Genomic DNA, 11,564 nt, shown 5'->3' on the forward strand with positions numbered 1-11,564 from the left:
GCTCTATTTGATGCCCAAACTCTAACTGACCACCTACTATGTCTGAGTCCTTGTTGAAGATGGCAGGGTGGCAAAGTCAAAAAACAATCCTTGCTCTCATGGAGCTATATTCATTGGAGCCCAGGGAGAGATTATAAATGAGTGTGTGACTATGACATGATGATACATTAGGGTTTTTTTAAGGGTTTGAAAGTCTTATGAAAATGGTGATCATTTGGAGCTTTAGTTGTAAAACAACTGTAACATTTTGATTATGCTTGGAGAATGACCACCAGGAGACTGACTTACAGGGGCCATCATGACTGTCACTGGGGAAATTTAAATGAGCCTCCTTGGAAGGGGAAGTCTAGGTAGCCATGTTCAGAAATAAGGGGAGAGACCGGGCGGTTAACTCTGTCTCTGGAAAACGACCTGAAAAGGCAGAAGTGAGGGTATGAGAACTGAACTTGCAGGAAACCCTGGGCAGGCACAGGGTCTAGGGCCACAGCCTTATTGCTGTTGAGGTTTACCAGTGAAGACAATGAGCTTGGACCATGCAGTGACCTCATTAGGAACTGTCCACTGTACTTGGAAAGTTTAAAAACCAATGTGTTGTTTGATGGTGCGTGATGACACTTCTGTTTAAGCTTTGTTTTTAGCTCTCTCTCTCTTTCTCTCTCTCACGTGTGTGTGTGTGTGTGTGTGCGCACGCACATGTACATGTGACACATATGTTCAAATGCCTGAAGAAGTCAGAAGGTGTGGATTCTACTTTATATAAACACAGGTTCTTTGGAAGAGTAGCAAGTGCTCTTAACCACTGGGCCATCTTTCCAGGTCCATGTGGCACTACTTTTAACATGAACTTAGCAAGTAATGCATATGTCAGTATTCTCCTGTTTGCATGCTCAGGGAAGGCCCAGCTGTCTGGTCTTGGCTGCCTATCATAAATAAGTTCTAGCCAACAAAACTACTTGACTGTCTTCCACACACATTCTCATTGTTTTTATTAAAATTGCATTCACAATAACAAAAGAAAAAAGTATCTTTGGGAAGGGTCTGATGAACTGAAGAAGTTCCTCCCTTCACTGCGGTTAGGCAGGCTGCTTGTCTCTTCTCCAGCCACAGCATTGTCCCTGTGGTCCTGTTAGATCTTGCCCTGACCCATTCTTATATACTATTTAAGAGTCTGGTCAAATCTCTCCTCTTTATAGAGGACTCCTTGACCATTCCCTGGAACAGCTGTCCAGACATCATGCTGTGCATGTGCCCTGTGCTACTTTTCATCTGAATACTTGCATCAACTTGCTTCCATGTTCACCCATTTCTCCTGTCAAACCATAAGCTCCATGAGGACAAAGATTTTGTCTGTGTCCTGTTGTGCCCCACCAGGTATACGAAGCTCAATACATAGTTATTCCATTAAGTACAAGAATGAAAGTGTGCTATGCCAGTCTGTTAGCTTGATGGTTGCATTAAAATTGCAAGTGTGAAGTAAATTTGGGAAAAGGCTCAACTCCTTTCCCTCCCCCCACCTCCCTTTGGTGAGAGAGAAGGAGAGCTAGAAATAGAATGGGAGAAGTTTCTGTAAATTTCTGGTAACCATAGAGACAGTGATTTTCGTTTATTAATCTCCTTCTCTTAAGCAGGCTAGGGCCCCATGGTGATTTCTCCAAATTGCTCAGTCTGGTTATCCTGCAGCCTTCCTCATTAAGAAGAGCAGGCCCATTCCTATCCTGCAGCACTTTAATTACTGCAAGCAAGAGCACTGTGCTCTTACACTTATTACCCTGTGTTCTAACTTGACTGCACCCCCACTTTAGAACAATGCAACACAGCCACTAGCCCTAAACTCCTGGAGCCTTTGGTGCCAGGTGGTGGGTGTGGGTGGCTTCCTCCTCAAGCCTGGGGCTCTTTCTTTCATTCAGCAGTCTTGAAGATGAGGCTCAGGACCTTCTGGGAGAGCTTTTCATTTAAGTGAGGGCAGACCACCAGCAGGGGTTCCTGCCCATGAAGGCTAAGCTTTTGTGGGAAGAACTACCCTGGGAAGTGTGCTCTTCTTGTTGTCTGGCCTCTTGTGGGTTCTGATTGCATGGTGCCTTGCTGTTCTTCCCATGCAGAAAGATGTACCACCTCTGTGAGTGTGCCTCTGGTCAAGTAAGAGTTTCCCCCCCAATGACTTCAGGAAGCTGGGAAGTGGACAGCTGGGACAGCTCCTTTTGTGTCCGCTCTCCCTCAGGGAGGGGTTTGGTGCAGATGTTAGAAGACCAGAGTTGGAATGGCAGCAAGCTTCCACTGCACCCATTAGTAGGGACCTCTCAACTATGAGTGACAATAGGCTTGGTCCTTCTGTCTCCCAGTGTTGGGACTCTGACTACAATTTCCCTTTGGGTCCTGATGAACAGGATGTGGAGACGACTCTCTGGAGTAAGGAAGGGTGGGCTTAACAGAAATGTGTCTGTGGGTGGAGTCTCAGCTCCCCTAAAGCTGGTCACCTAAGGTCTGACCTCCCTGCCTTTGGAAACACTAAGACTCCACTTTGGCTGAATTCTCCATCCTGTTGGTTTAGAAATGCTGAGCCATCCTTCCAGCAAATGTTCTGAGAGAACCGGCCAGCGGCCATGTGCGACACTAACCACTTCCTACCCTACAGCTCGTGAGTCCGTATGGGGTCACTTAATTTAATGTGGGGGTTGTAAAAGGTCTAAAAAGAGTGAAAGAGCTCTGAATGCACAGAGAGCAAAGCTTAGTTCAAAAGTCAAACTCCGGATGAATCCAAAAAGCTTCTGGCAACACTCACCTGTGTTGTGTCTCACATCTTCACTGCAGCCTTGGTTCTGAACATTCAACACATGCACTTTGCACTGTGTATACCCCTCCGCCACAAGACACTGATGGGTGCTCCCTGAAACAGAGGATCAGGTTCAAGATCGCTGTAAGATCTAAGCTGCGGTATTTTTACTATCCAAGCAAAGTTTTCAGCTCCCATAGAAACACAATAGTTAAATTAGGAGCAGATGCTCATACATCCCATGCACCACCATTCACATGTAAGTTTGTGTGCCTTTGGACTATGCTGTGCTGAAAAGACAATCATATGGAGATCCCTCATATATCAACTTTCTTTTATCTTTAATATATGGTAAGTTTACATGTACACCAAGGAATTTGTTTTAAAATATTTATTTATGATTTACCATTAAAACTTTGTTTTAAATACCTATTTTAGGTACCTATATACTCAGTGCCACTTAAGAATTTCCTGAGTAAGAAGGGGATATGGTTATAAGAAGTCTTAAGAAGGCCTGCACTAGGTACATAGGTCCTGCTGTGCAGCTGGCATGGCCACCAACCCATTTCTATGCACTTGTGGACCAGTAGCTGTAGACTTCTGCTGCTCAAGTAAGGCCCATCTTCAGCATATCAGAGATGAAGCCTTGGGGAGAACTTAGACTTCTGTGCCCATCAGAAAAGCTGAAGGAACTTGGGAGTAGGCCCACACCCGGTGTGACTACAGTGGTATCACCACCAGCAGGTCCAAGAGCTCCATCATTCTTCTTTCCAGGTGCCGAAACCTCTCATTTCCTGACAGCCTGCCAGAGGTGAGCATCGTGTTCATTTTCGTCAATGAGGCGCTCTCGGTGCTGCTGCGGTCCATTCACTCGGCCATGGAGCGCACACCACCACACCTGCTCAAGGAGATCATCCTGGTGGATGACAACAGCAGCAATGGTGAGTGTCCCTCTGCCTGGAGCCCAGCACCTGACCCTGTGGAGGCTGATGAGAGTCTTCAACTTTATGTTTTCATTTCTCAATGTTTCCAATGGCAGTTCCAACTAAGGTGTGTCACCTTTGAGATAGATTTCATGATGGTCACTGCTTGGAAAGTCCATGTGCATCCCAGAGAGGCCAGGTCTTCAGCGGATGACCACTGTCTTTCCTAGCATTCCATTGCAATATGAGGAGATAAAAGGGCTTGCATTTGCCCCACCTCTCACAGAGTGACTGTTTCCTATGAAGCATCTTTGCATTGGTGGTGATGCTCACTTCCACTTGGATGATTGTTTGTAGTTATTGTTTTTCCACAGGAGTGTGGGTGGTGCTAATGATAGGGATATTGATAGACATGAACCAAATGAAAGCAGCTGAGCTATTGGATGTCTCTGTGAATCACTGGTTGCCCTCTGATGTCCATGCTCTGTCTCCAGAAAGGCTTTAGCATGCCTGAAAGTGCTCTATTGAACTGTTCAGTGTCTCTTGGTGCATATTCCACATCCCTTTATTCCCACTCTCATATGTTCCCAGGACCACATCTATGGATGTGCTTATGAAAATGCATGACTTAAAAAACAATCAACCATTGTGTGATTGGATCACAAGTCCCAGAACTTGCATTGTCTTTCAAGCCTTCTCAGATGTAGGTAGTAAATTTCCCAGTCAATCAGTTGCTGTAATGAGGTGGGTGATTTGTGATTTATTATCAATTAAAGCTGAAACATATCAGATAATTGAAATGGCCTTTCATCTTGATGAGTGGATTTCCTTTTCATTTTTTCATCATGAGGTAAGAAACACAGGAGCAGAACTGTGAGAAGATTCAAGAGCTTTCCAAAGGGAATGCTCATGATTCACTTGTTTCATTGTTCCATGGGCACAAAGGAAGGAGGCATCAACTAGGCTCCATCTCTACTGGTACCCACCCTCTCTTAAGATTCGGTAAAAAGGCTTCTCCAGAGAGTTGTGTGCCCAACCTCTCATCTCACACGAAGAGGTGAGGGGTGCCAGAACCTCTATCCCAGAGGTGAGGACATTTTCGAATAAACGACCCCCCCAATCTCATTCTAATACATTTCATCACAGACTAAAGGAAGAGATACTACTTGACTTTAATCTGTGTAGAAAGCAAAGGGATGCTGGGACTGGTATTCTAAGAAATTTAGATAAGGAGAGTGAATCATGGAGGATTTATGTGAATTCTTAAAATTTAGACTTTCTTTTGTCAATATTGGTAACCAACATATGGTTTGGGTAAGAGGAATGGGGGGGCGTTGAGGACTGAGCAAAGGAGAGGCTTGTCTGCTTTTTGATCCTGGGTGGGGACCTCTGGAAGAAGGGATACAGGTAAGGAGGCTCATGTGGAAGGGTAAACCAAAAGCACTGAGAACAAGACATAACCCTGAGAGACGTAACAGAGGAAGAATTTGTGGGTCCCACCACTGCAGATGGGACAGAAGAAGGCAGGGCATCAATGACTCGAAGTTTCAAGCCAAGGTGATGTAAGGGATGGTGGACATTGTCCTGGGACATGGAGGTAGCAGAGCAGTGTGCTGTGGTTACCTATGAATGGCATATACAGACAAATATACATGTAACTCGGCTGTAGGTCTGGCTATACTCAGATGCATAGATGATCAAGCTGCATCTAGCTCCCTGCGCAAACCCAAGTAAGCACCTGCATATTGGGGAGACATGGACAAGCTGTGTGGACTGGAGCAGCAGATGATGTTAGGCCAGATGTGGTGTTGCACACCTGTAATCCTAGCACTCCAGAGACAGAAGCGGGTGGATCTCTGTGTGTTCAAGACTAGCCTAATCTACAAAGCAAGTTTTATGCCAGTCAGGACTGCACAATGATATCATCTAATAATAATAATAACAATAACAACAATAATAATAATTTTAAAACTGCCCAAAAGCCATCCCATGAGATTCTACCTCATTAAATTTGAAGCAGAGTCTGGAAATTGCTGTTTTTAAAGCATCTTTAACAACTCATGGCTCTGACTGACAGCCTGGATGAATGGACTAGATATGCCTTCACTCTGTGCACAGTAAGTATCTCTGTACACTGTGAAGAGAATGACTCTCAGGCTGAAGGGAGAAGCTGTGGATTCTAAAATGCTTCCTGCAGAGGAGGAGAGACAGAAGAAATCTTTCTCTGCTAAATCTCAGTAACTTCTGTGTGATGTGAAGGTGACGGTTGTCCCGTGTGCCTTGCCTGCCTGAAGTACTAAAAGAAACCTTACAACTGAACCGAACCTGTCAGTGCTGTCCCCACCCCAGCACACAGAAGACCAGCACACAGTGAGCTGCACAGAGACGCCAGGAGACCTGAGTCTCACATGTTGAGTAAAGAAGCCCCAACTGGGAAGACAGGGCATCCCAAGAGAAGGGTGGAGAGTGAGAGCCCAGAAGCTTATGGAGGGTGTTGAAGGTGAGAGAATCAGGACCAGGGGGGGAGAGAGTGGGAGTGAAGGTGATAGCAGAATAGGAACCATGGGAATCAGAAGCCAGTCATCTCCTCTGGAATGAAAGAGCTCTGGGTTGCCCTAACCACAGGCAGGTAGATAAGGAGTTTGAGAAGAAGCTGGTGGATCTGAAATACGTGACTCTGGAAATCTTGGTAGGTAGCAGTGGTCACACAGGGCTGGGGCTGGGGATGAGAAGCTAGATGGCGGGGGGGAGGAGAGCGGGGAGTAGGGATTCACCATGAGGGCTTTGACTCCAGAGGAAGATAAGCAGCTAAGGCAGGGAGCTAGAACAGTGTTTCCCCCAAATAAAAATTTATATCATTGTTATCTTCTACAGCAAGAAATTTCCATCTGACCTGGGAAAACACGCCTACTCACGCCCCTGTACACACCACCTCTGATTGAAGCAGAACTTCTAAGAAACAATACCTACCCTTACAATGCACAAAGCATTCTGCCATTTCCCATTGCATTCTGTTCTATGGTATTCAATTCTATTGTATTTTGTTCTATTCTCTCTCCTTTAGAGGCAGGCTGTTCTCAAGGTCCCGAGTGCATATCAAAAGCACTTTGAACTTGGGAGTTGGGGTCCAGGCCATTTCTGTAGTGATTAAGGGGGTCTGAAGAGGGGGTACCCGATTCCCTAGAATCAGGGGCACTGAGCAGAGGCTCTGTAGAAGCAGGAGGTGGTTCTGGGGTGCAGAGGTACAGAGGATGAATAGAGAGGCAGCTGGAGGCTGCAGAGGCAATAGAGGGCATGTGCAGTGGTAGGCTCAGTGCTAGTATCCTGTGGCAAGAAGGGGTCTTAGACTAGAGTGCCCCTGTGTGGAATGGGACAGGAAGGTGTCCAGTAGCAGAGAGATGGCCCTGCACAGCTGAAGGTGGAAAATAGAGAGACACTCTGAGGGAAGGTGCACCTCTGGTCTGAGGCTGCTTCCTAGTGGCTCAGCCTGACCCAGTGACTGTGTCTCTACCCTGAGCAGCCTCTGTCTGGGGAGCTGCTCCTGTCAGGCATCTTGTCACTCAGGCAGGGACCGTCACAAGTTCATCAGGAACTGATTCAGTTCAGCTCCATAAACACTGCAGGAGTCTGACCTATCCCTTAAGTCTTAAATACAAAGTTTGGAGGAATGAGGAAGGTCCCTTTTGGATACTTCTTAACTTTGGTTTTCTTAGGTGCCCTGTGGGGACCTGCGGTTACTCCTTGCCCTGTCTGACAGAGCCCCTGAGGACAGCAAGGGGCAAAGGGAGCAAAGGTCAGTGTAGGTGGCAGAGTGCTGAGGGGACCAGGGTGCTGGTTAAGGAGGCAATAACACGGCCTCAGTCACTGTGAAAGGCGACTCACCGTGACGGGAAAGCTCAGGGCTGGACACTTGGCCGGCCAGCTTTGCAGTTCCAGCTCTCCACAGAGTCTTCCGCCAGTGTGTTCTTAACCTGTGTGAACCCCATTCTCCTTATCTGTAAAACTGAGACGTTTAATTCCTACCTCCGGGATTGTTCAGAGTCTTGGATGAGATAAGGAATGGTGGAAGAATTTGGGCTTTTTAGATTCTAAATTAAGCAGTGCAGAGCCACGGGAATGGCTTCCTCGAAGAGCCCTCCTCCCCAGCTTCACCAGAGTCTCTGTGTAAACTGGTACTTTCTCTACCCGCCTTCGCTGCTACAGCCTCGGCTTCCTCAGACAAAGAAAGGGGAAGCCAACCATGCTCCCATCCAAGCCTCTCCGCTGTTAGCTCCCTCCAAGGTCAGGAGGACCCAAGGCTCTGCAATGGTCCTGTAGAGGAGCCTTGGTTCATCTTTTCAACCCCTCAGCTACTTCCTCCACCAATCCTGCCTTTCCAGAGACTGCCTTCTACCTAGGACGCTGCCACTCCCTTGTAAGCAGTAGCAATGTCACTGTTACTCGTGATTAACAATACTGAGATTTATGCCAGGCAACATCCTGCCTCAGGACATTAAAATACGCTGATACACTCTTCCCCCACCTGTTGCCCCTGTTGCCTCTTTAGGGCTTCTCTCAAGCCCTTACTTGGGCTGTCAGTGACCTGTTTAAAAGTTCTTGTCCCTGTGTCCCTCTCACTCTGCACCCTCCCTGACTCTGTCACACCTAATGGCCTCTGGTGGATTGAATTTAACTGCTTCTTGTCACTAATTCTTCTGTACACTATGACACACACATACATACACACACATACACATACACACACACACACACACACATATGCCCCATGTGAAAACTCCAGAAAGATGAAGCATCTTTGTCTCAACTCTATCCCCTGTATGCACATTAGTGCCCAGTACTTGCAAGGATTCAACATACATTGCTTTGATGAAAAGATGAGTGAATCTGGGGTCTGAAGATCTGGGCAAGGCCCGGAGTCTGCACGGTGGCACTCCAGTGCGCTGGAAGCCCTCCATCTCCATGTCTAACTGTTGTTGCTTTTCATGCTGCGGTATGTAAGACTGCCGTGCCAGGCTCAGCTTCCCTCCAGGACTGGGGTAGAGCCCCTTGCTGCTGCCCAGGGATATGGCACAAATGCAGGTGGAGGATGGGTGAAATGTAGAGCAGGGAGGGGCCTTTTCTTGCTGACTCAGCTTATCCTGAACTCAGTGCCCATCCTCAGAGCCAGAGAATTGAAAAGTCTCTCTGCCTTGGTCAGTGTAATGCATCTCCTGCAAGTAATCCTCTTGATCAGCCACGCCCTTAAGACTCAGTTCTACAGCTCTACAGCCACATGTTCAGGCCCCTGGTGCCTCTTAATTATCTCAAGAAAATGATAGGAATGGCTCTGAGCCTCCTGGGCTTTGTAATGAATTGTAGTGGGTCAGTGTTTTCAGTTGTGGCTGGGAGGTCACCTTGGGCTTCCAAAGGAAGGGGACCTCCCCTGAGTTTTCATCCAATAAAGTTATCTCTGCCTTTGATTTTCTTCACCCACTCACTCATTGGTTTCCTCAGCAGGTTTTCAAATCACATGACTGAGCATTCTGAGCTTGTCCATTGCCTTGTAGTATCCCAGTCCCAGGTTCTGAGTCAGGTTCTGGGTAAAAGTCATTCTTTCAGGCCCCCTTTCCAGCCATTCAGCTAGCATCCTGCCCCACAGCTTGCCCACCCCCACTTTCAACAAACAAACAAGAATCTGCTTCTTTCCACGTACTCTGTTTGTCCCTTTTATGAGTTCAGATCCTCCTTTGAAAACATAAAAAAATAAACATATGCCCTTCTTTCCTGCCACTTAAATTTCAAAGTTAATCTTTATTTTGTTATGAAGCACATCAAAGAAATGGTAATGCCAACTCCTCTTTTACGAATCCCATTCCCTGGAGGCGTTGGTCTGCTCTTGATCTGGCAGACACTTGCTCAGCCTCCATCCTTCCCCAACACTTGCTGTCTACTTCTGCTTACCCGACCAGAGAATGGTGGCTTCAGCACGTCCTGGCCTCAAGGGATTTGATGATCCTGTCCCTCTCTCCAGGTTGTAATCACCCTTGCACACATGAAGTCTTTCATATTTACTACCAGTAGTGACAAGTAGGAAGGAGCTGTCCCTAGGTGTCATAGTGACAACACAGACCACCAGGAGCCTTCAGACTCAAACTCAGTCCATCAGCTTTAGTGAATTTCCATGTTACTGTGACAGGATAGCTTACGGGTCACTTTAGCGAAGGGAGAGTTTCCTCTGGCTCATAGTTTGATAGCAGCCCATCATGTGAGGAGGCAGAGTAGCAGCATGATACAGCTAGACACGCTGCATCTGTGCTCTGGAAGCAGAGAGAAATAGAAGTTTCATTCTCAACTTTCATTTTCCATTTTTTTAAAACCAAGAACCCAGCCCAGGGGATTATACCATCCACATTCCAGGTGGGTCTGCCCTCCTCTGTTAAGCCTTTATAAAATTACCCTCACAGACACACCCAGAGTGCTTCCATGGTGGTTTTAAATCCAGCCAAGTTGACAGTGAAGATGAACCATCACACTGGCTCCTGGGGGGAAGCCGAGACTAGAGGAGGCAGAAGAAGCCTGGCAATGCCCCTGTCTATGTGGCAGAACCAGGCTGGATCCCTTGCTTCTCACCCTGGCTGACACCCCTTTCTTCTTCCAAAGGTTGACTCTTGCTCAGGCCCCACTCCAGTTCCACTGTCTTCATTGTGTGTGAACATGATAGGCCACAGCTAGGCAACCCCAGGCCGGGTTTCAGTGTTTGAACAAGTGGACAGTGTAGCTGCCTTGTGGAAATGAGAGACCCCCTACCACTTTACTTAGTTCTAAGATTTAGTAATCAAAAGTAGACCATTTGCTTCCAGAAAGCTGTCCCACACAGTAGGCTGGATGAGGGAGTGTCTCAGTATTCCCAAGTCCCTCCCACTATGCTGTGCTTTCAGCTGGGCATTAATGGCAGAATGACAGTTAGCAACAGATGAGCCAAGACAGGCAGGCTAAGAGGCACCCAGCACTGGTCATCTCAGGAACTTTGTGTGTAGCTAGTGGGAATTGCTTAGTCAGTTTTGCAGATAAAAGAGTAGCTACAAATCTCCTAGGATAGGCAGAGGCAATGAAGCTAAGTTTCAGAGGTTAACAGGAAAAACAAGGGTGGGCATGGCCCATGGCCACACAACCAAGAAAGATGGATAAAGGAACCCAATCCATTTGGCCTTGGTATCTCTTTCTATAATGCTACTGGAGAATTTGATCACATGTTACCTGGCTATCCTTGAACAGCCAAGCTTCCCAGTACTTCTGGGGTGGGGGGCTGGGAGGAGAGGGGATAGATCAGAGCCAAAGTGATAACTGCATTACTGAAATGGTAAGCCTGTGCTCTGAAGCTCCAACAGGGAATAGAACCTCAGTCCCCTCCTAGGTACAGAGTACTTGGAGTCCAGCATCTGCTCCACTGGAAAGCAGCAGGCAGGCTTGGCCAGGAATGGTTCCCAGATTGGTGTCTGGGTGTCTAGCATCTACCCAACTGCTCCCTGAGGCCAGGACTTCTTGTCCATCCCGGTCCCTAGCTAGAGTGACTGCCAGTACCCCCAGGGAAGACGGAGTCCTTCTCCAGTTCATTGATCACCTCTCTGTACCAAGGCCATTTTAAGGGTATCCCATAAATTAATCAAGCCCCATGAGAGTTCTAAGAGCCACTGTCAGTGTGACTTTATATAACAGGAAAACAGGAATAGAGAGGCAAAGCCAGTTTCCCAAAGTCACACGGAGGTGAGAGTGGAACCCATGGCTTCAGAGCCTAAGGCCTTGCTTGACCAGTAGACAAGCTGCCTCCCATGCTGCACAGTTTGCTGACTCCAAAAGACTCATTTGACTTCTGTTCTCGTTTTTTAACTCCG

The 11,564-nt window shown here is 47.2% G+C and overlaps 1 protein-coding gene and 1 long non-coding RNA gene across 2 annotated transcripts in view; one reads left to right on the forward strand and one right to left on the reverse strand.

Moving 5' to 3' along the window:
• Positions 1-11,564, forward strand: part of Galnt18 (polypeptide N-acetylgalactosaminyltransferase 18) — a 292,370-nt gene that overhangs the window by 158,182 nt on the left and 122,624 nt on the right. Inside the window, exon 3 of the mRNA XM_005075674.4 lies at positions 3,545-3,711. Coding sequence (XP_005075731.1) covers positions 3,545-3,711 — 167 coding nt within the window. The remainder of the gene's footprint in view (positions 1-3,544; positions 3,712-11,564) is intronic.
• Positions 1-11,564, reverse strand: part of LOC121143878 — a 51,485-nt gene that overhangs the window by 18,269 nt on the left and 21,652 nt on the right. Inside the window, exons 3-4 of the long non-coding RNA XR_005881166.1 lie at positions 9,634-9,989; positions 2,780-2,884 (exon numbers count right to left, since the gene is read on the reverse strand). This is a non-coding gene — a long non-coding RNA (uncharacterized LOC121143878). The remainder of the gene's footprint in view (positions 1-2,779; positions 2,885-9,633; positions 9,990-11,564) is intronic.

This window comes from Mesocricetus auratus, unplaced genomic scaffold (assembly GCF_017639785.1).
Source record: "Mesocricetus auratus isolate SY011 unplaced genomic scaffold, BCM_Maur_2.0 Super-Scaffold_4256, whole genome shotgun sequence".
In the NCBI taxonomy this organism is placed as follows: Eukaryota; Metazoa; Chordata; class Mammalia; order Rodentia; family Cricetidae; genus Mesocricetus; species Mesocricetus auratus.